We start from the raw sequence: 26,841 nt of genomic DNA on the forward strand, positions 1-26,841 counted from the left end.
TTTTCTCATGCTGCTCTTGCTATCAAAACTGCTCTGCTCTGCAGGTACATTGAGTTTTGGACATTAAATCTGTTAGAAAAATAGGACTAATCCAAAGAGCATCTAGTCTAGCATTCTGCTTCCTGCAATGGCCAGCTAAAGGATGTAAGGAGGTTACAATCTGGGCATGATGGCACTGCTTTTTCCTACTTTATTTCCAGCACCAAGGTTGCCTTTCCTCAGTCCTCCCTCCACTAGTCCAGTACCTCGGACCGTAAGGCGCGCACAGCTCCGCACAGTATCCGCAGTGAAGGCCACAGTCCCTGTGTCATCTAGCATGAGCCTTTGCAGCGTCAGGCTGTGCACACAACCAGTGGCACTCATTTGGCAGGTGGAACTAGGCTTCACACGGATGCCGTCACGCGTCCAGACCCCCAATACATTGGGGTGAGAAAGCTCAAGCTCAAATGTCACTGTCTCCTTTTCCAATGTCTCCACATCTGATAGTGGTTTCTTCACTGTCACCTTCCGGGCTGGAGAGGAAGAAAAGTCTGATAGATCCAGTTTTGTCATGAAAAAAGCTTATTTCAAATCAAAGCAAGTTACCAGGAATGGCATATATAATATTAAGACTCCAATTCAACAGATACAGAATCATAGGATGCTTCTTCTGTGACTCCCACTAGTAAGAAAATTGTATGTTTCTCTGAGCTACTTGAGTAGACCCCACACTCACTTCTTCCTCATACATTTATTGCAAAATAGAGTGGAAGGTTTTTAACAGATTCAGCACATTTATCAGAATGAACTAGCTGAACTAGAATTCGAGATAATTTTTCCTCATAAGAAACTTATCAGCACTAGGGCAATCTTAATGAATCTCACAAAAGCTAAGCAGGGTTGGACTTGGCTAATATTTAATGGGAGACCAAGAGGAAATCCCAGGACTCTGAGGTAAACTGGGATGTTTTTTTAAAAAAATCCCAGCAGGCGGCAATGGCAAACTCACTTCCATATTGTTGCCAAGCAAGCAATGTGGACATGTCACCGTGAGTCACATTTAACTCAAGTGAACATTGTGTAAAAATAAATAAATGATAAACAAAGGCAACAGTCTTATGCAGTATCTTCTACTATATTTGGCCACTACATATATAACTGCTAAAGTTCAGATTCCAAAAAGACAAGGATAGGACAAAAATGAGATTGCAGTAATTGAATTAAGAATTACTAGTTAAAAATAAGTATCTGTAAAATAGTGCACTTTATTAAAATAATTGATTTCTTATCTGCATATGCCAAGTTATTTTATTCATGAAAAAATCACTCTTACACCCAGAAATATGCAAGTAACGTGTTCAGACCAGTGGTGAAGTGCAAATTTCTTTACCACCAGTTCTGTGGGCATGGCTTGGTGGGCGTAGTGAGGCTTGGTGGGCATGGCTTGGTAGGCAGGGGAAAGGATACAGAAAGGGTTAAAGCAAGCAGAGCTTCCTAAGCAACTGGTAATATTCAGATAATCATTGTTAAAGGAGTTCTCACATTCAGCAGAGATGTCATGGAGGAAAATAAAACCCCTAAGATAAAACGTTACACTGACTTTCTCCCAAGTTTCTACAACATAAAACTGCGAGAGAAAACAAGATCAGGATAGAAATGACACCTACGTTCCACGCTCAGCCTGGCTTGAGTGCGATCATGCAGACTCTCACAGCGATAGGTGCCTCGGTCAGCAAGCTCAATCTGATGGATGGTAAGGACCCTTTTTGGCCCTTGCACCTCCATGGAGAGTCTTGGATTCTGCTGCAGTAAGATGCCTTGCTTCATCCACTGCACTTCCGCACTCTCCACGCTCAGCTCCACTTCCAAGCGGACATCCTGTCCCTCCTCAGCCGCCAAATCACGTAATGTCCGCACAAACAGCACCTGAGCCTCTGCAGAAAATAAGGCTCAGTGGTTGAATGCTAGCTGATACCTGAATGCATTCCCAGGCCACCATCCCTCCCTCTTTACAGAGAGAAGACAAGCCAGGATCTAGCCATTTCCCAAGGCCTGAGTCAGTCTGGCATGTTTACAAACATAGATTTCAGAAGACTCAGAACCTCAGAGCTTTTATTCTCTCCCTCCCCCCCCCCCCCCGCAAAAAAAATACAAGTTCGGAACCTGCAGGGCTGTGGAGATAAAGTTTTGAAAATTCGACATGCTGTGCCTAGATAAATCTTCAAAGACGAAAGGAAAGTCAAAGTAGAATTTCCAAAAGGGATTCTATTATCTTCCCTGCATGACTAAAGGAGCAGCATAAATTATGCAAACTAAGTAAGCAGAGATATCATTTGGAGTAAAGAAATTTATATTTTCTTCGCATGGAATTGGGAAGACAAGAAAGGACACAGCCGTGGCATCAGCTGATAACCCCCTTGTAACTCTGACTAATGAGAATTACTAATTACTATCACTGATGCACAGTACTTCTGCCCAACACCGTTCCTCTTACCTTGCACACTGAGTCTGCCTGAACTTGACAGACCTTCCGCACAGACGGTGACTATGCCGGTGTCACTCAAGCGGCATTGTCGTAGGGTGAGGGTATGGCATAGCCCATTCTTGGTTATGGTCAACCGCTCACTGTTCACGACGTCTTGTCCATTCAGCTGCCAATTCAACCTGACATCATCGGGACATATCACCACTTTGAAAATGGCATCATCCCCTTCCAGCACCGTTAAATTATGCAGCTCAGAAATTATCTCCACCAACCTAGGGACTGAGAAAAAGGTGCCATCTCAGTTTACATGAAGTTTGCTAGCATACAACCAATCCAACAGGAGACCCCAAAGTCCATCCAATGTGGTATCACCATGGGATTCATCTCTTATGTAGGACATACAGGTTTGCCTCTTTGCACTGAAGCTTATTTATTTATTTATTTATTTATTTATTTATTTATTTATTTAATTAAATAAATTTAATTTATTTGGCAAGAAAGGCTGTTAAAATGGGGTAAAGCTCACACAACAAATGTCTCACTTAGCAACAAAAATGTTGGGCTAATTGTAATCATAAATCAAGGACCACCTGCATAGCAATGCACAGAGGATAATAGAATTGCACTGCAGCCTGGGAAACATGTGCATGCTATTATGAGACAAGAAACAAGAATTGCTTGAACAATTTCCTAATTTTGGAATATTCATCTTTCATTTGATGGGATCTGGATGTGTTCATACAACTTCTGCCTTCTTTTAATAAGTGGGAACAAAGGATGCTTTATATTAATGTGATGTTGAAACTAGACGTTTTCCATGCAAGGCATCTGCTTTCCAACTTCTCCAAAAAGAACTTACTTTGGACTGTGAGAATAGCCAAAGTACGGTCATCTTTGCTTTCGCATGAATATTCGCCAGCATCTTCGGTCCTCACATTGCTGAGTGTCAAGGAACGCTCTCGTCCCTCTGCTCCGATCTTCACGTCTTCATTGGGTTCCAGCTCCTGCCCATCTTTCAGCCATGTTACATCACCTTTGGTTTTGCACAATTCACACCAAAACAACACTGTGTCACCCTGCAGCGCTGTCACATCTGAGAGACCCCGAACAAACTTCACCAGTAGTTCTGAGGTGGGTAAAGAAAAGTTTGGTTAGGAGGATCAGATCTTGGCAATTGGCAGAAGCCAATCAAATTATTGGGGATTTAGAGTAGACTGGAAATCTTCAATGCATCCCAAATATTCCACAGCTCGCCACTTTTGCAGTTTTTCACATTCCTAGTTTGTTTGCTTTTTAAACTTCTAGACCTCATGACTATGGTCTACTCTGGCTCAAACATGGCTAAGTAAGGTGTCCCCAAATAGGAGACAGTCCCTGCTGCCTCTTCTCAAAGTCAATTACTCCAAGGGCCATGGCTCTATTCCTCTCAGGCTGTTCTGACCTTCCTGATACAGTAAAAAGCACACGCTTAGTCCCCCAAACCCTCTTTTTATCTCAAAGGCTGTGAATTATGTTCATTCACTGCTGGTAAGGAGACACAAATAGTTGTAAAGAGTCCGACAGTAGTCTGCCAAAGTCTTTCGAGATAAGGCTGATAAGCACCCACCTTTATCTTCCTTGAAACGCTGCCAAAGACTTATAGGCAATCAGCTTGGCAAGTCCACACAGAGCAAAGAGTCAAAACGGAGCTTCAGAAGGTAAATTGACCAGCATGAACCAAGTTGCTTCCTACAAAGGCTCACGTGCCTTTGCTCCTCCTTTATGTCCTATGGGAGGGGCCAATCACCTCCAAACCTTATTCCCAAGTCATCCCTTCTGTCTTAACTGTTCTTGCCTTCTGGCAGCTCTGTGCATGCGCGCACAGGGAACAGGAGGAGCCTGTTCCTCTGCCTCGCTGATGTCTCACTCTGGAGGCTCCGGAGGCAGCACATAACTCCCAGATGGCCCTGGCCCCCTCTCTGCCTCTGACAGCGAGCCATCGTTCGAGCCTTCCCCAGCCTCCAGGACTGACCCATGTTCCTCCCCAACCTCCTCACTGTCCAACTCTGCTGCCAGCTCTTCAGGCTGCCAGCGGACCACAATACAGGCTTAGACCTATTTATTTTGCCTGGCACAATGAAGTTTCAGGAAAGAGTATTTCCCTGCTTCTGCAACCTGGGATCATTTTAACTATCTTACTGAATCAGGCAGGGGTTTGTTTCGCCCTGTGTTATATTTTCAACAGTGACCAGGCAGACACATCTATAGTCTCTCATAGACTATAAAGCTGTCCCACTGCTTGACCACAAGCATATGACAATCAAAAATATATTGCCTCTACACACAAATGGTCTATTTAGCTCTCATGGCTAATAACTGCCAATAGTTCCCTTACTGAAAATAACAGGCTATTTAAAACAAAAACAAAACCCACCCATTTTTATGGAAAGAACTACTGAGGAAATAAGAGGAAACCCTCCCTTCTTCCCAGCTGCTTGAGCAACACATCAGAGGTTGGGAAATTAAGCTTAAAGCTTCAATCCTGCAGACAAAGTTTGCTGCATGATTGTAAGCCCCCCTCTTGCAAACAAAGCCAGTCAGTCTGTTAGAAGGTCTACGGTCTCCATAGTCCAGTGCAGTGATGGCTAACCTTTTTGGTACTGAGTACCCAAAACACACACCCAAAAATGCAATACGAGCGCCCCCTGCGTATGCACCCTGCCTCCACCTATGTGCCCCACCCATTTTTGTCTTCCAGGTTGCTGCAGGAGGCTATCTAGGCCCAAAACAGGGCACAGTAGGGCCTCGCATGGCGCCCCCGTGCCCTTGTTTTCTTGCAGATGTTTGCAGATGTGCAGGCCTTCCTGGCCCAAAATGGTGTGGGAGGGGCATGCACGTGCAACCCCCGGCAAAAAAACCCTGCCTGCACGGCAGAGACCAAAAAACCAGTGGGAGGCATGCATGCATACATGGTGGAGCTGGGCTGGGGCGACAGCTGGTGTGCTCGCAGAGAGCGTTCTGCATGCCACTTGTAGCATGCGTGCCATAGGTTCTCTGTAACAGCCATAGTCAATCAAGCTGAAGAGACAGAAGGTCCAGCAGGGACATAGTTTGATAGGCTCCTTTTGTGATTGTGTTGCCAGGAAAATTTTGACCAGTATAGCTCACCCGATGCCTGAATGTAACCAAAGATCCCCCTGCTTGTCAAAACCCTTGTTTTAATGTAACATAAAAATTCATTCCTTTTTGACCGTGGTCATCCATCTTGAGCAGGCTGTATTTTATCTATTAAGGTATTCCATAATATAAACATACCCTAGGATCACAGGTGTTGCCTAAATCATTGGCCATGGCCTCTGAAAGTCTCCCAAACTGATAACCAAGAAGAAAAACTAAATTGAGTATGGCTCCCATCTCCTGCTTTGCGGAGCGTAGTCTTTGGTGCACTACCAAAGACCAAATATGGCACCCTACCCAAGACCATTACTGTAGGCCCATATCTGATTACCTCTTGACTTGCCAAGACAGTGAACAGCCTCTGCACAGATCTCTTACCTTTCACACTAAGCTCAAAATGCAGCTGATCATGAGAAGAATGGCAGGTGTACTCTCCGGCATCTGCTTTGCCTACATTACTCAGCAAGAGGCTGTGGACCCGTCCTTCTCTCCGTAACTGGCAGTGTTCCCCTGCCACAAGTTTCCCTCGGGGTCCTTCCCAGCTGACCACGGACGACTCCTTGGAGACAATGGCTGACAGCACTGCACTGCTCCCCTCCAGGACCAGCACCTTCTCTGGATGCTGTGATTTTGACACAAACAGCACCGGGGCCTCTAGAATAAGAGAAATGGAGCAGAGAGGCTTGAAGAAAGCAAGGAACACTCAGCTAAGCCTCTGATCCACACACTCCATTGTGACCACAGAAACTGCTTCTCTCTCTTTCCCCCTTCCTCTCCCCTCCCCCTCTCCCTCCCCCCTCTCTCCCTCCCCTCCCCCTCTCCCTCTCTCCCCCTCTCCTCTCATCTCTCCCTCCCCCTCTCCTCCTCCCCCTTTCTCCCCCTCTCCCTCCTCCCTCTCCCTCTCTCCCTCCCACCCACTCCTCCCCCTCTCCCCTTTCCTCCCCTCTCTCCCCATCTCTCCTTCCTTCCCCTCTCTCCTCTCCCTCCCTCTCCCTCTCTTCCCTCTTCCTCTCCACCTCTCCCTCCCTCCTCTTCTTGGTCCATTGGAATATTTCAGAAGTTAAAGATTCTGGTGAGGGGTATTCACCCCACTCAGCATACCACACATACTCATAGGAGTGACTCCTGCTAATCTCTTGTTTCTAAGATCAACAAAGCAATCCTCAAAACAGATAGGTGTCATACATGCCATCAGCACTAAATGGGGATGGGTAATGTACATTCACATATGACCACTAAAGAAACCCCAGTTCAAAATGATAAAGAATTAGCTCTTTATCATGGTCTCTGTGACTAACGCATGAGCCAGACATAATAGCAGCTTTATTATCTGGAGAAGGTAGCGGTTTACAGAAAAGCCCTCCCATATCTCCAGGGTGGAAGATTAAGCAGGTTGGGTTGGATAAAGGCCGACAGTTGTTCCCAAGTGTGGGCAAGGAAATGTGATTAAGAAAAGCTTCAGTGGCTGTTGCTGCTCTCCTAGAGCAACCTCAGCAACCTCAACTAAACCATAACTGAGCCTGATGACAGCCATAATTCATTTGGAAAGTTTCTGAGTGAGCAAACGTAAAGATTTCTGAGCCCCTGAAAGCTCACAAAAGGGTGTTGGTTTCCCCAGAAAGCAATCAGTTGATACAAATAAAAAGCAACCATTTTGTAGATAGCCAAAGCACGCATAGTCCATTCCAGCAGGATCAAAGAGGTGATGATAGAACTAGCAAGGTATCTTGATTCAAGCAAGAGGACTTCAGCAGAAAAGAAATATCAAAATGGAAAGCTAACTTTGTTCTTTGCTTCACTGCACATTGTACATAGGATGCACAGCTATTTAATTTGCCTGAAGTAGGGGTGGGTTCCTGGGTTCCACCACAAAACCGCGGTAGCCAAAAGCGCGCTCGACGAAAGCGCGTACGTGACGTCATCACAGTGCGATGAAAACATCGCGCTGTGAGCGGTAAATTTAAAATTAAAGCGAAAACCTTACCCTAACCCCCCCCCAAACCTAACCCTAAACCTAACCCTAAACCTAACCCTTAACCTAACCCTAAACCTAACCCTTAACCTAATGCTAAACCTAACGCTAACCCTTAACCTAACGCTAAACCTAACCCTAACGCTTAACGTAACCCTAAACCTAACCCTAACCCTTAACCTAACCCTAAACCTAACCCTTACCTTTATGTGAATCGGCTTGCTTTAATTTTATTTTAATTTCAAGTTAATTTATTTTTAATTTTTTTTGTCACGCTGCTGATGACGTCAGGTACGCGCTTTCGTCGAGCGCGGTTTTGTCTACCGCGGTTTTGACGGGTCACGGGGTTCCTGCCAGGAAACTTAAGTGGCCAACAAATGGTGGACAGATCCTGGTGTCTTGTTTTCATTATCAGGCTCATCACAGATTGGTCTGTATCAGGGGTGGGTTCCTGCCAGTTCTAACCTCTTCTATAGAAGAGGTTCCACAAATCTACAGTGCCGTTTAGAACTGGTTCCAGCTCCTTCCCCCTGCCCGTCCGCCCATCATCAAGATGAAGAGCGAGAGGAAGAATTCTGGGACTTGAAGTCCACAAGTCTTAAAGCTGTCAAGTTTGAACACCCCTGGGTTTTTTTTTTCTAAAGGGTTAGGGATGCAAGGGTCTGGTAACTTGACAGCTTTAAGACTTGCGTGCTTCAAATGCCAGAGTTTCTGAGCCAACATTTTGGTTGCTAAGCAAGAGCGTTGTTAAGTGAGTTTCACCACATTTTACAAGTTGGCCATGCCCACCCAGTCACATGGCTGGCAAGCCACTCCCACCCAGTCACATGGTCAGCAAGCCACTCCCACAAAGCAGGCCACCCCTACAGAAGAGGTTCTAAAAAAATTTGAAACCCACCATTGGCCTTAAGTTACAGCTGCTAAGAATGCAGGGTTTCACCACAAACAGCAAAAGTAGCCATCAGTTCAAGCGGCTTCTGCATTAGCACAAACAGGAACAATGACATGTTGGTACCGGCAGAGATATGAGTAAAACTAAAGCCAAGTATTTCATGAAGCATGAAATGGATCTAAACCAGAAGAAAGTAGTTAGCTACCCATGAGGTATATCCGTAGCTATATTAAAGTTAATCCACTGCATGGAAAGACAGTACATGGTGAGGATCGCAGGTGTTTTATACAGAATAATTTGATAAGACACACAGCTATATTCTCTGAATGTCTGCCCCTCTGGGATAAAGTGCAAAGTATCAGAGTTGTAAGGGTGAACAAGGTGACAAAAGTAGCTGCGTTGCTATATGTCCAAGCAATTGAAGGGTTGTCGAAGTATGCATCTGGCAGGCGACAGTATCCATGAGATACTGGCAAAAATATGTGCTTGTCAATGAGAAAAGTTCTGTCCTTCCTCGTATCCAATGAACTGTATTCCCTAGGAGGAGATTAAATGTACTTCCTTGATGTTGCTCTGAAGTCTGCAGCTAATCAAGAATATATTGCCCATTTCAAATAGGATAGCACTAGCAATAGCACTTGGACTTATATACCACTTCACAGTGCTTTACAGCCCTCTCTAAGCAGTTTACAAAGTCAGCATATTGCCCCCTACAATCTGGGTCCTCATTTTACCCACCTTGGAAAGAGGGAAGGCTGAGTTAACCTTAAACTGATGAGATTCGAACTGCTAAATTGCAGGCAGCCAGCGGGCAGCAGAAGTAGCCTGCAGTACTCCATTCTAACCATTGCGGCACTGTGGCTCTAAGGATGCACCAATAATGAGTCAATTGTCCCTGCATGGACAGGCGATACCCTGCAAGTGAAAACTTGTCACCATGATGGACATAAGAATTTTTTTTGGGGGGGGGAAGGGAAGCCATGGCTGTTAGGATGGAGAAAGAAGAACCGCTAATCTAAGCCAAAATCAAGAAAGATGGAGGAACAATAATCATGCAGATTCTGTATGGAACAGGTATCTTAAACAACAGAATCTTCCCCAGCATCAGAGACAAGAATGTCATGCTCCAAGTCCATTGTTAATGATTTCTTCTGAGGCTGCCTTGGGCATGTTGGTTGTTGCCTAAGATATAAATAGCCAGAGGGATGGACACAGTGTCTTCAAGGTACAGTAAATCCTGAATCAGGAGCCTTCAATACCTGCTCTTGAAGGGTTGCTCTTCAGTGGGAAGAGTAGCTTTTAGAAGTCTATTATACAAAGCTCTGGAAACATGAACAGGCACATACAACACATTCCTCTCCTGGCATAATAGGCAGAGTTCATGTCAATGGGAGAAAGTAAGCTTGACAATGTTAGCAATTATAGAAAGGCTATGCGGGCTAAGGATACTCCAGAATCTCTCATCTCCATAAATCACTACTTTAACAGGCTTCAGTGAAACAAGATAAACCATAAGCAGATGAGCACCAGACAAAGTAAAAATAAGTACATTTAGTAAGAATAGAAACACATTTAAAGAGAAAGGCAAATATCCCAGAGATGCCAAACCAATTGCTACTACAAACTTGAGGATAGTAGCAGGAGTTCAGTCTATGAGCATATGTAATATGCAGAGAAGAATGAACCTTCAAGAAAAAGCCTCCAAGTTCCAGGCAGGCAAGTGTGAATTTCAGAAATGACAATATTTAAGGAATGGTGAAGCCCAGCATTTTCCTCCCTGTCCACCCCACAAGGGCCATCCTGTATTTCATCGCACACTCAAACTCATGCTCCTCTCATTACATTACCTCAAGTATTCTTCCCCTTTTCTAAGGCCTCTCATTCCATTCTATAAACTCCACAATCCCTTGTAACATACACGACCTAGAACCAGGCTGCCATGTTAGTCTTCCAAGAATGGAAGAACGACAGAAAAAGCTCTGACACTAGAGCATCTGGCTTGAAATTAAGGCGGGTATTCTTCAGGGGTGGGATTGAAAATTTTTAGCAACTGGTTCTCTGCCCAGTTACTGGGTGTAACCATGGGGGTGTGGCCTAGTCAGCTTCCTGCATTACAGCAGGGAGGGGTTTCACCCTCCCCAGGCTCTGGAGGTTATTCTCGAGCCTCCAGGAGGGTGAAAACAGGCCCCTGGGCTCCGGAGGGCCTCCAGAGGCCGGAAACGGGCCAGTTTCTGGACTTCCAGTAGGCCCGTTTGTCACCCTCCCAGAGCCTCTGTGCGGGCCCTGCACTTACCTGGCATCCAACACGGGCTGCGTGGAGACTCCTGGGAGGGGAGGGGAGGGGAGGGTGGGTGGGGTCAGCCAGGCCTTTCAACTACCAGTTCAACAAACCAGATTAAAATTAATATCTGGTTCGCCTGCACTGGTTCGAACTGGCTGAATCCCACCCCTGGTATTCTTACCTTGTACATTTATTGTGTAATGCATTTCATCATCTCCAGTATTGCAGGTAAATGTGCCACAATCACATGGCTCTGATTGTTGAATGGTTAAGCTGTGGACCAGCCCCTCACTGCTCATAATCATTCGTGGCCCAGGACACAGTGGCTGCCTATTCTTGAGCCACTGGACACAGGTCTTCTCTTGAGAAAGTTGGGCAACCAATGTCACATTCTCTCCTTCCTGGACTTCAATGGGCTCCCGGGCATCATCCTTATTCACAATGCACACAGGAGGTGCTAAGAGGAAAAAAGAGTTCCCTGTTAAGCAAAACTGGATATGTTCCCTGTCCTAAAAGAAATTGAAAAAAAAATGTACTACCATTGAAGTACAATATCTTATAAACCTTTCTGAAACCGTAAAAAGAGAATTATATGAATTACAGCTACATCTTTTCTTTTTGGACACTTATTTTATTACCATTTTGGAAAAGAATTGAAATCATCTTAATATTAATTCAACATATCCAGGTGGCATCAATATCAATGGCAGTTCCTTCTGTTAATTATTACCACATGCTAAAAAATAAGCAATGTTATTTATTTTTATACTATGTAAGAGGAGGAGGAGGAGGACTGGAAATATGGAATACAAGGATTTCCAGCCTCTTCTTCATATTACTTTGGGGAAACTGAGTACATTTCCATTACCAGTGGCAGACCACAACTGCTACTCTTTTTCCTCTGCATAATCTCCAGAAGCAAACAGCTTTTAATTAAGAATTTAAGCCTAGATGCAAAAAGATGCTGCTTGTCTCTGCTGCCACCTCATCTTTTGGCAAGGACTGATGAGTTATTTTCTGCTTCTCCTCAAAGCATCTGTCCTGGTGCTTCCCCCACAATTTCTTTCAAAGTCTGTACAGTATATCTTGCTTTCAGTCAGAAGATGAATTACAGGCCAAAAGCACATAAGTCTTAGTAACCTAAGAATGTGGCCAAGTTACAGTCAACGGAGTACAGGCAAAGGGCCAGCTTGTTCCCTTCACTTGTTGTGTGCCCTATTCCAATTACTAAATTTTTCTGGATGTGATGATGGGAAATCCTCCTACAAGACACGATCTCCAAAGGAATTCAGAACTTCTCTGCGATGGGGGGCAGGTAAGGTGGCGGGGGGATGATTATATGTGTGTGATGACATAATCAATCAAATGTTAATCCTACTTAAGTAAACTACTGCGGAGGAATGGTCCCAAGCCCCCTTCTGGCAGCTTCACCCAAGGCCATTGCTGCCGGAGCAACAGAAATCATGCTGACAGCAATAGCATTTAGACTTATATACTGTTTCATTGAGCTTTACTACCCTCTCTAAGTGATTTAAGAGTCGGCATATAGCAAGTCTCATGATAGGAGATGATAGAAAACACATCAGATCCATTAAAAATGGTGTTAGACATCTTAGCTATGGGATAGAGAAGAGACAAAGACAGTATCATGAGGACATAAAGAAAAAATACCAAGTTATCTTTGAACCATAGTTAGAGGACATATAAATACATACAGGTAATCCTTTACTTACAACCACAACTGGGAACAAATATTCCATCTGTAATGGCTGCAGTCCTTAAGTAAATTGTGTCTGATTTTATAATTTATTTATTTATTTTTTGCCATAGTTGTTAAGTGAATTCAGCTTCTCCTATTGACTTTGTTTGTTAGAAGCACCCCGGGAAGGTTGCAAATGGGGATCACATGAACCTGGGACACTACAATCATCACAAATAGATCCTGGTTGCCAAGCTCCCAAATTTTGATCATGGGACCGTGGAGATGCTTTGACAGTGAGGACCAGTTGTAAGTCACTTTTTCAGCATCATCAAAACTGCAAATGGCCGTTAAACGAATGGTTGTAAGTTGAGGATTACCTATACTTTGTCAGTCATCTTTACAGCCATCGGATGGCCATTATTGCCCTACTACTGTCAGCTGGGTTGAGGATGAAATATTATTTATTTTATTATTTGTTTGCTTCCCATTTTGCTTCATGCAACTCTGGGCAGCTTACAATTTTAAAGCAGTAAAACCATAAATGTAAATCTCTCTAATAACAATAAAAGAGCAATACCACTTGGGCTTATATACTGTTTCACAGTGTTTTTACAGCCCTCTCTAAGCTGTTTACAGAGTCAGCATATTTTCCCCAACAATCTGGGACCTCATTTTACCCACCTTGGAAGGATGGAAGGCTGAGTCAACCTTGGGCCTGGTGAGATTCCACCTGTCAAACTGCAGGCAGTGCTGCACTCTAACCACTGTGCCGCCACGGATACAAATTATGATTCAAAGGTGGGAGGGGAGGGAGCAAAATGTATGAGGAGACGTGGGCTCTTCTGTTGGTCCATCAACCACATCCCCCTGAGGCCAACTAGCAGAACCAGGTCTTCAGGATGATGGGGCAGATCTTACTCTGAGAGGAAAGATGCAAGAGACCCCAAAACTCAACAGCCACAGCCCATTTGGAACCAGGCTGTGGAAAAGGTGTGCGCGCAAAGCTGTATTTGTTAAAGTAGCACACATACACGCAAAACTGTCCCCTCTACCCCCTACCCCGCCACTATCACCTCCGCCAGTCTGCTGAGCCAGAAAGGTTGGAGATTGCTAAAAGGCAGGAATCATGGCAGAGGAGGCTTTTCTCCTAGAACCCACCAGTCAGAATTCCTTGGCCAATGGGATCTGCCACATGCCTCCTCTGCCAGCAGGGTAGAGTGGTCCTGTCTCATTGGGCTAAGACTGTTCCTCAAGTAACCTGGACCCATGCCAGGCAGGACTTTATAGATAATAATCAACACTTTGAATTGCATCCGGAAGCAAACTGGCACCAGTGCAGCTTGCGGAACAGCCGTGTAGCATGGCTTCTCTATGTTATAAATTCTGAAATGAGGAGAATATTGAATACCATTCAATATTGAATACCATTCAATATTGAATACCATTCAATATTGAATTCTATTCAATAATCAATGCTAATATTGAATACGATATTCAATATTGAACCAATAATGTCTTGCTCAATATCTCAGATTCAGCCATTACTCTACACCAGTTTGTCCCCCATACATTACATTTTTGTGCCTTCCTGTGCTTTCAACCCTTCTCCCACCTTGAACCACTCTCACCTGCTACTTCTACGGTAGTCGCCCTCTGGTCTGTGCCTGCATCACACACATAAGAGCCTGAATCCCCTGGGGTGACACTATGGATGGTGAGTTGATGGTGCCTTCCAGTGGCCTCTATGCGAATACGCTTGGCCGCTCCCACTAGCTCCTTGCCATTCCGGAGCCATCGCACAGCAGCCGTAGGTGAAGATGTCTCGCAAGCCAAGATTAAATCTTCTCCAGTTGCCAAGGAGCATCGCTCTGGCATCCCTGCATTTCCCACGATGGAGATGGGAGGCTCTTGGAAACCAAGAAAAAGAAAACACTGTCATAAAACAGGGCCCATGCAACTTTTGGCAGCCAGCTGAATGACACAAGCTGCCTCCAGTCAGTCTTCACAAAATATCAGTGTCCTGTAGCTGACCAGACAAATGGGCCTGATCTTGAAAGTCATTTATTTCAGGCTCTAAAAATATGTAGCTTGCTTGCCTTACTTCCCCCACCCGGGAATGTTAAATTCAAGATTTAGCATTAGAGTCTTTTAAATGGACAGCTTCCCCTCCACCCCCTTCAAAAAAAGCTTCAGGGCAGGAAGACATTCCCCTAGGTGTCACTTCAGAGCAAAGGGGAACTGGTGTGCAAAGGACACAGACATCTCTAATGCTGGAGACAATATTGCCCTCGTGGCAAGTAAACGACCACAGTCATGTCCTAGATAAACCGTGTAACTTTTTCCCACAACAAATAAAAGTGGAAGAATTTGTATTAGATAAGGAAGGTGGTGTGTAGCTACTGTTCTTGATGTATCTTAGTAATACCCAGCGTTTCTTGATGCTAAATTTTGACTTTCTTTTATAAACAACCCTTATAGCCTAGTAATTACTCCAAATATCAGCAGAAACAAAGCCCATCTTAAGCTCTGCATTGAATGATAACACTGTGTTTTATTAGTGGGATTTCAGAAGGTGCTGGAAATGCAACTCTGCGAAGACTAATTACCTCTTAAAAGTCTTCTTCAATTGAAGCACTATAAACAATTTATAAGCAAATAAAACAAATGTATAGTCATGGTTCTGAAAATATGTTAAATCATATTGACTTTAAGTAGCCAAAACATGCACTTTCCTGTTTATGAATAATGAGGAACCCTCTAAGACTCCATTCACAAAATAACAGCCACAACTCTTGTTGCCAAAAAGGAGAGACAAAGCTAGGGACTGTGAATAAGCTGACCTTCTTCAAATGTAAGTGGAAGAACAAGTTTGTATTGAATCCTTTATTTCCTGTGCTGAATATGGATTACTGAAATAGTATTGAACTAATCTGGAAGCGGGAACATAATGCTCTTTCCATGTTACCCTTGTCATTCTTGCTTTATAAATAATATATTTTTTTCATACGAGGAACTTGTTCATAAGTGCCCTTTCCTTCCACCCACACCCCACCCTCAGACATTACCTTCTATCATGACATAGAAGATAAGGCTATCATCACCACTGTCGCACAGATATTCCCCAGCATCAGACATTTCCACTGCTGAAATCACCAATGAATGTCGTGTTCCATCTTGTTCCAACCACATACGTTCCGTGTCCTGCAGTTTTTCCCCATCCTTGTACCACTTCACCTCTCCTTTGGGGCAAGACAATGTTATCGAGAGCACCAGGTCTTCAGAAACCAAGCAATGGTGGTGTGTTTGCAGCTCATCTCGCCCCACTATTTGGACTGGGGGATCTGCCAGTACAAACAATGTTAGTTAAATTTCTGTAGCTGTTTTAATTTTAACTGCTGTCTTAATGAGGGGGACGCTGCTGTGATTAACATAATAGTATTTCTCCTATTTCAGTTCTCTCTTGTTTTACATTTTTAAAAAAGTTTCCTAAGTGGTGCACAATTTAAGAGAAATTGGAATAGTGTGAGCTTATGCTGAGGATCTAATCTCCAAGGGATATCTAATTTAAGACATCAGCTCTAAAAACAAAACCACACATAGCTGAAGGTGGACTTGACCTTGACCCAGGAGAACATGTTGCTTCGAGAACCTAGATCAGATTTCCCCTATTATTACCCTTCAGTCGTTAGATATCATTTCTCACCATTTCAGCCAGTTTTAGAACCAGGCTTCATTTTCCAGAGAAGCACTAAAGGCTTCTTGAGCTTGGGAAGAAATATAAGTCAATGTTCTCTTAACAAGAGTATGTCATAAGGTTGGCCTCTGGAATCAACAGACCTGCAGATAGCTATTGTGAAGTCAATTGGACACTGATACCCCAGGCGTAAATGAACAATGAACATTTTCATCTGTAAAGCTTCAATGATTTGGGACCCCTCTCCCTCTGTTTTTCCAACATCACAACCTTATTCATACAGAAAAGATAGCAGGAGAAAGGTATCTTTATGACAAATGATCATCCTATGCGTATGACTTTTACTTTTCCATTATATATCAAGGGTTGTCCTTGACTTAGGGGTACAATTGGGCTAGAATCTCTGCTGCTAAGCAAGTTAATGAATCACACCTGATTTTATGACTTTTCTGCTATAGCTGTTAATAAATCAATGTAGTTGTTAAATGAATCACACGATCACAAAGTAAATCTAGATGCTCTCTAGTAATTTCTTATTCAAAGGTCCTCATAGACTTTCCGAGGGCTGCAACATTAAGCCTCGCCGAACATTCACTGATCCCATGAGAGCAAAGTGCAAGGGTACTTCATCCCTGAGTTTGCAGATTTCCTTTCCCTGCCTTTTCTACAAATTCCTCTTCTAGTAAAGAAAATGTTTTAAGCCTCAAAAGTCCATAGCAAATCTTTATGAAAGCAAGCCTTTCCCAGAGGGAACACCAAGAGCACCCAAGTTGTACACTCTTTGTATATATGGTGTATTCACGAAGAAAGCCTTTTGAACTCTGTACTGTACTTTACTTCCAGCCTCCTCTCAAGCAACCAAAAACAAAACCAGAACCAAACAATATCCTATCTCCTGGCCTTCATCATCGCTTACGCACCAAATACGCTAAATGCAGATCATCTGCTGTCAAGGCTGTCACAAAGCCAGCTCCATCTAGTGGACAAACTCTACACAGCAACTCACCGATGGCGTTCATAAGCACCCAGTGGGATTCAACTAATTCAGCTCCTAAAGGAGCTAACCTCTTTCTTACAAGGGGAAATTGAGTCACCTCTCCATGCTTTTGCTCAAAGCATACTTTAAAAATATATTTTTCCTCCTCTCTTAACTATCCAGTTAGGACATTCTTACATACAGCTGCTACGCGGATTAAAGTTCCAACTTTGTCAAATCAACAGAGGTTGTTATTCTCTTGCAACAAGGATCACTTTCCTAAAGTACTTTCCATTACACTTCTTATATGCTGCTCTTCAAAGTGATGAAGAGTACAGAAATGTAAGAGAGATTGATTGCAGATAGTTTGCTATCTGAAGAAGGATATTACTCATGCCAGCCTCTCAAACCAAGGTGTGCAAAAACCAAAGCTGCTCAAGTTACTCTGGCACTGGGTCTAAAGAGCCAAACTAATACAACAGTAAGTAGACCAGCTGGGCTTTCATGACAATTAAAATGAGCTGCTCAAGACAACCTTCTTACTTAGCCTAATTGTAGGGCAGGCCCTGACCCAAAAAAGATTTTTGACACCAAAGGCTACATTCTGTGGGAAGTCTGAATATTCTCCTGTACATACTCCAGTTTAAAAATATAGCATTTATCAAACATCTCCATTTAAAAAAACAGAGCAACATTCTATTAATAATACTTTTTCTAAGTAAAACAGTACACAGGGGAGGAAATCCAATTTTCTCTCTCAAGAAACCAAAGGCAAACTCAAGTAAAAGAAATCGCCTGAAAATGAATTCATTTCACTCAGCCAACTCTCCTTGGGTGGTTTTAGAAAGAAAGATTCTTTAGCCAAAGATTCCTCAGACGCAGCTAAGGATAGATGGCCAAGAGTCAGGAAAACGTCAGTTGTGTGACATTGTGTAAGAAAATAGTAATCTGATGCCAGCGGTCCAAGTACCAATAATGGCATTAAATAAATATACAATACTACATCACAAAGATAAATTTTAATCAGAAGAGAGACTAGACCACATGTAACTATGCTAGAACTCTATGCTCAGAATTTCTAGAAAGTTTATCAAACTAAAAATTTTAATTTCAAAAGAATGTACAATAAAGCTCTGTACTTTACCAGATAAAGCCACCTCTTATCACTTGCATCTATCAGACAAAGTTGAACTAAGCACTAAACACAGAGCACCGTATGTACCATTAAAATTATACAAGAATCCTAAAACCAGGATTTGCATGTGAGCAAGAGGCACTTTTCAGGAATACCAACAGATCGGATCTGAAGATTAGAAAATGGGTTAAATTTCCTCCTATTCCCAATATAATGATGTCTGGCCATAGGAAAGTTCAGATTCCTTCCATCTGCCACACTCTTGGCTAAGGATCTTGGAAAGTTTTTATCTGGCCCAACCATATTTTTATAAACTGTATATTTTTGAAAACACAAAATGTTTCCAGATGCTGCTTTTTCCTTGCTCCTTGGGCCTCAACCTCCCCCATTAGTATCACTACATTCTCCACCAACTAGCATTGATGCAATGCAAATTTCTAAAATCACCCACACCAGTTTTGGAAAATCTATTTGCATTCTCTTTCTTCCTCACTTCAGAGACAGATAAAATTTATTTTCCAGCAAGTTCACTCTATGTTTATGGCCATTAAAAGAAGCTGCCTTTAACATTTCCCAGCTCCTAGTCAATATTTCATTCAGCCTAGCTAAGGGAAAAGCCCTTTATGCAATTTTGCTGGGCTGTCACACTCCTGACAGACTTTGCTGCCATATATGCTTTCAGTTTGCTAGAATCTTACATATGCTACATTAGCCTGGTGCTATGGTGTGCACAAAAAAGGCAAAGGTTGCTTGTTAATTCATGATGCATATAAAAGTAGCAGGAACACTGTAAAAACGCACACAGAAAACTCAGAGAATGGAAACAGAATAGCCAATAATCCTCTCCTGGCTAACAAAAGTCAATATTGAAGACAACTGAAATGCTTGCAGCAAGATTGCTTCATGAATGGTGTTCATACCAATCCTCATATACAGTCAGGGGTAGAGAACCCATAGTTAACTTTATGGCTGGTTTGGAGAACCTCCAAATCCCACTCCTGGCTGGCCCCGGCCCACCCCTCTCCTCCCAGGAATCTCCAAGCAGCCCGTTTTGGATGTGAGGTAAGTGCAGGGCCCATGTGGATGGTCGGGGTGGGGGAAAAATGGACCTCCTGTAAGTTCCAGAAGGCCAGAAACAGGCCCTGTTTCCAGCCTCCAGAGGGCCTCTGGAGCCTGGGGAAGGTGAAACCCCCCCCCCCACGCCACCGTGGTGCAGGAGGCCAACTAGGCCACGCCCATGATGGCCACGCCCACCCAGCAACTGGGCAGAGAATCTGTTGCTGAAATTTTTGAAGCCCAACCCTGTATACAGTCTGTCACCAAACAATTGCAGACCTAGAAATATTATTTTGTTTGGACAATTGGGGGCAAGAGATAATGCTTTCTGCCTCTCCTGCATATCAAAGAATACTTTCTTTGAATCAGGAGATAAATTATACTTATGTCCAATTTGCCAACTCTAGAGGTTGGATAGACCCTTGCTTTTCAGGAGCTCTGGGGCAATTTTGCTCAAGATCTGTATACTGATGCTTTGGAGTATCTACTCATTGAGAAAAGAAGCTAAGAACCAACAAAGAATAGTATATCTAAATGATTCAACCAATGTTAGACAAATTCTCCCAACCACCAACCACCCATCCTGGTAGTATGTTCTCACCTCCTTTTCCTAGCACTATCAGCTTTCCTGAATGCTGCACTCACCAGACACCTGGAGGGTGAAGGTCATGGTATCATCAAGAGTGTGGCAGATATATTTCCCAGAATGCTCTGGGCCAGCTGCAGGGATGACCAAACACCGCCGGGCACCCTCTTCCTCCAGGATGAGGCCGCTGTTGGTCTCTACTCTGACACCATTCTTAACCCAGTGGACAGGCGCATTCCCATGGGAGAGCACACAGGCCAGGGTCACTGTATCCCCCGTTGAGGCCTTCAGGACAGAGGGAGTCCTGCGCGGCTGCACGATCTTCACAGGGGACTCTGGAAGGAGAGGGCAGGTAGCCCAGGTTTGAAGAGGCCACAGGCAACACAACTGTTGTTGCTGGGCAAAACCGCAAACGTTTATGGCTGAGAGAACACCTTTGCAACAAGAAAACCTTGTATTTTGGAAAGAGACAAGTCAAGCCTTGGAGATACTTCAGGTCCATCTTTTCTATAGGTACATTTTGACAATTCCCTTTTCCATTTTGCTCTCAGCTTGCCCTTTCTGTCTTTTAGAAAAACACTCCAAAAATTGATCCTCCCTTCCACCTAAAGTGGTTTTGACCTCAGTGCTTCAAGGATTCCTTTCTTGGTATTTTTCTCTATAGAGAGGAATTTAGCAAGACAAGAATTTCAGAAGAAGGGGGAGGGAATTTTTAAAGGTTCCTTCTTTTTGCTACAATTAATTACAGCTGTTCTGTTTCTGTGCTTTTTGTGCATATTTATATATGATGTATCCTATGTAAAAATAAAAATGCCCTCAAGCTAAAATATCTCATCTTCCAAGGTATTTTGTTTTATTCCACACGCTAACGAGTAATTCTGTATATGTAGTTCGGCTCGATTTTCCAAGATTAAGTCATTCTGACTTGCAAGTAATAATTAAAATCTCATTTTAAAGAGCTGCTGTATCTTAAAGAAATATTTTGCAATCCTTTCCCTGCAGCTCCATTCATAAAATCAGGTATGATATTAGATGTTTATGCTGCATCTTCATACTAGCAGTTTATACACACACTATTTTCTCTGATCCACATACTGATTCTGTATATGTTGTCCATTTTATATAATAATCAAGATAAATACAACAGTATGCAAAATGTTGCTGTTTCACCAAGCATCTTCAAGACTCTGCATTTAGTATTATTTTGGGGCAAACATTCAGCAAAGCATTCCAGCCCTATGTTTTAGTAGAAGTTTTGACTAAAGCATAGGATTGGAATGCTTTGCTGAATGTTTGCCCAAAAATAATACTAAATGCAGAGTCTTGACAAGCAAAATCAAATATATTACATAACAAACCCCGGTGACTCAATACTGTTTTAAAATGTATAGAAATTTTAGTCAATAGGGATTCTCCAAGAATAGCTGGCTATACAGGTGGCCAATTTCAGAACAAATCAATTACACTATAAATATATGCAATGCATGCATACATTTAATAGCAATCTTTTCTGCATTTGCTTTTTATAGTAGCAGGGTTTATTTTCACAGCAATTTTGCTTATCTGTTTAGGCGGAAAAGATTCTATCTTTGATACCTTCATTATTTTTATTAGTTTTGGCAAAAAAGCAAGGAAGGAAAGAATGATAAAAATGTGTAAAATTTATGCATGGTGTGGGGAATGTACATAAGTCTCTGTCACTGTTCGATCCCAAAATCATCTAATGAAGCTGAAGACGGACTATTCTAATAAAATTCTAAATTCTAAATTCTATTCAGAATGACAAAATGAAGTATTCCTTTACACCTGCCTAGTTATGCTACTGAATTATTTTCTATGAAATGTAGTGATCTGTCCTAATTCAGAAGGCTCAATTAATCAATTCAAAAAAGAAGTTGTTCATTGTACCCAATTTCCAACCCCAGAAACTATAGAATCTGGGCAGTTACTGCTGCTTTCATGTCTTGCTGTGTGGCTTTCTTGGGATATCAGATTGGCCACTCTAGAAAATAAATTGCTATCACTTGACCCAGAGGTAGTCAGTGTTATACTTGCAGCATTTACCCCAAAACATATTATTACTTGGAGAGAGATACATTGTTGGCAAAATTCAATAAGGCCTAAATGTCCAAAGACCAATTATATACATAAGTTACTGCCATACTTGGCTCTCGCAGTTGCTGTATGTGTCTGATCTCAGTTAATCTTTCCTTGCATTCAATTTTCCTTATTCTCCCTTGCCTCCCCATCATAACTGATAAAAGGCTAGGTTTGGGAACGAATGGCATAATATTTATTCTATATTGGATTGCATATAACCAGAAAGGAAGTTTAAAAAAAAAAAAAACGAACAAGGAAAACTCCATAATTTTCATTAACACTAAATCCAATCCTGTTGTTAACGAATTTTGTAGTTTATGGGCATTGCTACAGCTGTGAAGAGACATTCCATACTGGGATAAAAATAGAAGCACAAGTATAGACCCAGATTACACCCAGAAGGGTGCATTTATAGATTAGTTAAATTAAGATAGGCTTTTGCAGATGTGATGGTTGTATAATTTATAGAGCTGCATCACGTTAGGTTTTGGATTATTTATAAATTTGAGAAGTGCAGAGCCAGGGCCGGAGAGCTCACCTGAAACCATGACATCAAAGGAGACAGATTCATCCTTGGTCTCACAGATGTATTCCCCAGCATCTTCAACGCTTGTCCGCAAGATCATCAGGCAACGTTCTGCACCTTCTGCTTGAAGCAACAGGTTGTGTGTCTCATCTACCTCTAGGCCATCTTTGAACCAGCGCACCGGGGCATCAGGAATGGACACTGTGCAGCTCAACTCTAGGCGGTCAAATTCCTGCACCTGCTTCTCTAGTGAACGTTCCACTGGTTGCAAAATCTGCACCAGAGGCTCTGATAGACAAAACATACTGCATGAGTATAGGAGGTCACAGTGCTGTGCTGCATACATGCATACGTAGTACATGCATTTAAGCAATTCACATCAGAGTTTCTTTTGCAAGATGGGCGGCAATGTAAATTTAGTTTAACTAAAAATACCAGTAATAAACTAGGAGGGGCAACATTTAGGAGGGATGTATCTAGAGAAATGCCCCTCCTGATTTATTATTTTTAGTTAAACTGAATTTATATTGTCACCTATCTAGCAATGTATACGTCACCTCTTGCTAGATATTAGGTATAGTGCAAAGGAATACATTGCTGGGGTGGATAATGTCAGCAGAAAAATGAAGGAAGTAGGAAACACTAAGAACATTACAACCACTCCTTCTTCACTAATAAATTGTCTTCCCTCACTGCACTTTTCTTTAAAAGAAATAGTTCCTACATGATTTAAATATATGTCATAGTGTATAATGACGATTCTGGCATTTAATTCCTTCCAATTTCAGTCTAAACTGTGCCAGCAAGATCCTACACTTAAGCATAGACTGTCCTTTCCCATTTCCTATTCAAAGGAGCTCCGATTAACATTATGCTGGAAAACAAACGAACAACCCAAAAATGTTGGAATTAAAATTTTCAGATCTGGCTTCCTCTCATCAATATATGAGCACCTTCTGGAAGTATAAAGAAGAAACAGCCAAGATCTACAAAGTCAAAAAAGGTTGGTGCTATTTATTTGAATACAAATATATGTAGTAAATTCCCAGATAATTCCTCACCAGTGATGGTGACATTGAAAAATATGGAATTTCCAGCAGCATCACACATATACTCTCCTGTATCATGTTTCTGAGCAGCAGGGATGACCAGACGATGATGGAATCCCTTGTTTTCCAGCAAGAAACCATTGTTTTCCACCACCTCCTTCCCATCTTTATACCAGCAAACTGAAACATCTGGGCAAGACAGCTCACAAGATAGCACCACACGGTCTGAAGTCTGGTAGATGTGACTTGCATCTGCAGTGGACTGAATAACACGGACAGGCACCTCTGCAAAAGGAAAGTCCATGAGAGCATAGTATATGATATTTTCCAAATGAGCTAGGTTAGTGGAGTTTGGGAGGAAATGTTACCAAGCAAAGAAATTAACTAATTCTGATATAACAAGGAGAGGGTGAATCAGTCTCTCTGCATCTCACATGCTAGGTAAAAATGAGAAGCAGAGATTCCGGTGATTGCTTGACAGCATTTGATATAATGCAGTCTGTTAATGAACAGAAATAATATTTAGGGATCAATTGCAAGAAAAGGGTGAGAGTAATGGAACAACTGAATAGGCAGACACAAGTCGAATACTAAAGAGAAAAACTTAGTCCAGGACCTAAGTTGGTGATGGATAGAAGAGGCTCAGCAGTAATCCAAGATGCTGCCTCTTCACTTGGGAGTAACCTATCAAAGGCTATCAGTTTATTCATGCATATTATTTCATCTCTTTGTCTCAACTCACCTTCCACAGTCACAGTGAAGTCAACCGTCTCGTCAGCTGTGCAACATGTGTAGGTTCCTGAGTCCAAGGGGCAGGCTGAATTAATCAAAAGCCTCCTAAGGCAGCCCTCTGATTTGACAATGAGACTATTTTCATCCATCAGCACAGGATCTCCATCCTTGAGCCACTGGACAGAGGCATCAGATGTGGAGACTTGGCATTCCAGAAGGAGTGGCATCCCAGCCAGGATAGTCTGGAAGCACTGAGCTTCTGGCACAGGAGAGATATGTACCTTGGGAGCTAAAGAGATACAGTGTGAATGGGCAAAGCATCTGTGGTTTCTGATGGCTGAGTGAATCAAACAGATTTGCTTAAGGTGTTGTTTTTTTAGAAAAATGTGCTAATGGACCTTCCTCCATTGTTAAAAGATACTCCAACATTATAAATATATAGCAAGAATGGGGACTGTGGTTTCCAGTTATTGCTGAACTATAACTCCCATGCCACATCTGATCATCGGCCATGCCACATCTGATCTGAGAATCTGAATTTGCACCAGTGAGTTTAATGCATTCATATAACATTCTTTACCCATATTTATGAATGCAGTATCCTTCTAATTCTCAGGTTTCAGAATAAAATCCTAGCAGTGAACACAGTGAATTATGTGGCCTCCATGCAGATTGAGATCTATATCTATATCTCTATGCATCCATCTATTTATCTATCTATCTATCTATCTATCTATCTATCTATCTATCTATCTATCTATCTATCTATCTATCTATCTATCTATCTTGCTCTAAATGCCTGTTACTTTCAGCTTCCTCCTTCCTTTCTCCTTCTCAATGAGTACAGTTTATACAAGAACAATTGAGTGGGATGTATGTAGCTCATATTACAGCAATTTATAATGTCGAACCAAAATTTTTCTATGAATTGTATCTTGGAAAAGATCCAAAACTAATCTCAGTTCCTCCAAGAGGAGCTTATTGGAAAACTCATGAATCTGACAGACAACCAAAGGAGTATAAATTAACTTTACTGAGAAGTTAAAATGAAAACATAATATGTAATCAAATGGGTATTGAATAAAGAATTGCTATACAGAGCAGTATGCAAAAAGTAATTTAATTTAGACCTGGCTACAATCACTCTTACGTGTGTAGTAATTCTCCTCTCTGATGAATACTCACTAAGAAAGGACTTATTTTATCATTAGGTTTTTCTTCCATTTCAACCTTTATTACAGCTATATATTTTTCAAGGTATGCTCTTTATAAATTTGAGAGAGAGAGAGAGAGAGAGAGAGAGAGAGAGAGAGAGAGAGAGAGAGAGAGAGAGAGAGAGAGAGAGAGAGAGAGAGAGAGAACAGTACATCTGTGAATATAAGGTTGACAACTGTTAAAAATTGCAGGCTGTACAAAGTTTGTGTTTGAAGATAAAGACATCATCCATCAGCAATTCCCACAGCTCCTATTAATGTTTCCAGAACATCCTCGGTCTCAACTGAGAGCTTTGGAAGAAATGGAGTCCCATAGGAAGTAAACATAATGTCTTGATTACTTTCCAAGATTTTAAATCTCCTTTCTATGTCCCTCTATGTCCCAACCAGGCAAGCACCTCCCAGAGATTAGCTGATTGACCAGACATTTTGCCTTCCCAGACTATCTAAAGATCTAAAGAACTGCAGAAAAAACAACCTGCCTTCTATTGAGGACCTGTATACTGCATGAGTCAAAAAGAGGACTGTGACATAAATTGTTTCAACTCCTACCCTCAAAACAACAATATAGTGCCAGAACTAGACACAAGGACAGTTTTTTTCCTGAATGCCAAGCAAATAATTCCCTCATCACTGTCAAACTATTCACTAAGGCTGCATTACTATTACTATTAATCTTCTCATCGTTCCTATCACCCATCTCCTGCCACTTATGATTGTATGACTATAACTTTATTGCTTGTATCCTTATGATTTATATTGATTTTTTCCTAGTATGATTTGATTGCTTATTTGTACCCTATGACTATCATTAAGTGCTGCACCTTATGATTCGTGACGGATGTATTTTTTCTTTTATGTACACTGAGACCATATGCACCAAAGATAAATTCCTTGTGTATCCAATCACATTTGGCCAATAAAGAATTCTATTCTATTCTAATCTATTCTATTCTAAACTCTTCTTCCCTGAAGATTTTTCTTTCAGTGAATCCTTGCTGGAAACCAACTACTTCTATGAGATCCTTTTTTGCATCTGCCTAAACATATTCAGAATTTACCTTTCTTCTTTGCAATAAACTAAAGCCCTAGTTGTAAAGTAAAGCCCTAATAATTTGTTCATTACGAAGAATGCCTGCTGAAGTCGCCAACACTTAATTTTCTATAAAACTTCAGTCTGAGTATTTTTATTTAGATTTGACCCAGCTCAGTAAATACCTTAACACTGCACAGTCACAAAACTAGGAAGTTCATTTAGAGATTACTCTGGCCTGTAAGTTGTGCTTGGATATTCTAGACCACAAAA

At 42.1% G+C, this 26,841-nt stretch overlaps 1 protein-coding gene across 1 annotated transcript in view; it reads right to left on the bottom strand.

The window, feature by feature from the left end:
- The window catches only part of OBSL1 (obscurin like cytoskeletal adaptor 1), a 77,170-nt gene that overhangs the window by 19,687 nt on the left and 30,642 nt on the right, over nt 1-26,841 (bottom strand). The window contains exons 14-24 of the mRNA XM_087713417.1: nt 24,332-24,610; nt 23,602-23,874; nt 22,553-22,828; nt 15,533-15,808; nt 14,096-14,374; nt 10,947-11,222; nt 5,999-6,274; nt 3,324-3,590; nt 2,474-2,743; nt 1,647-1,913; nt 246-512 (exon numbers count right to left, since the gene is read on the bottom strand). Of these exons, the coding sequence (XP_087569543.1) occupies nt 246-512; nt 1,647-1,913; nt 2,474-2,743; nt 3,324-3,590; nt 5,999-6,274; nt 10,947-11,222; nt 14,096-14,374; nt 15,533-15,808; nt 22,553-22,828; nt 23,602-23,874; nt 24,332-24,610 (3,006 nt within the window). The remainder of the gene's footprint in view (nt 1-245; nt 513-1,646; nt 1,914-2,473; nt 2,744-3,323; nt 3,591-5,998; nt 6,275-10,946; nt 11,223-14,095; nt 14,375-15,532; nt 15,809-22,552; nt 22,829-23,601; nt 23,875-24,331; nt 24,611-26,841) is intronic.

This window comes from Thamnophis sirtalis, unplaced genomic scaffold, assembly GCF_051295495.1.
Source record: "Thamnophis sirtalis isolate CommonGarterSnake01/CBP01778 unplaced genomic scaffold, rThaSir2_p1.2 scaffold_1, whole genome shotgun sequence".
Lineage (NCBI taxonomy): Eukaryota > Metazoa > Chordata > Lepidosauria > Squamata > Natricidae > Thamnophis > Thamnophis sirtalis.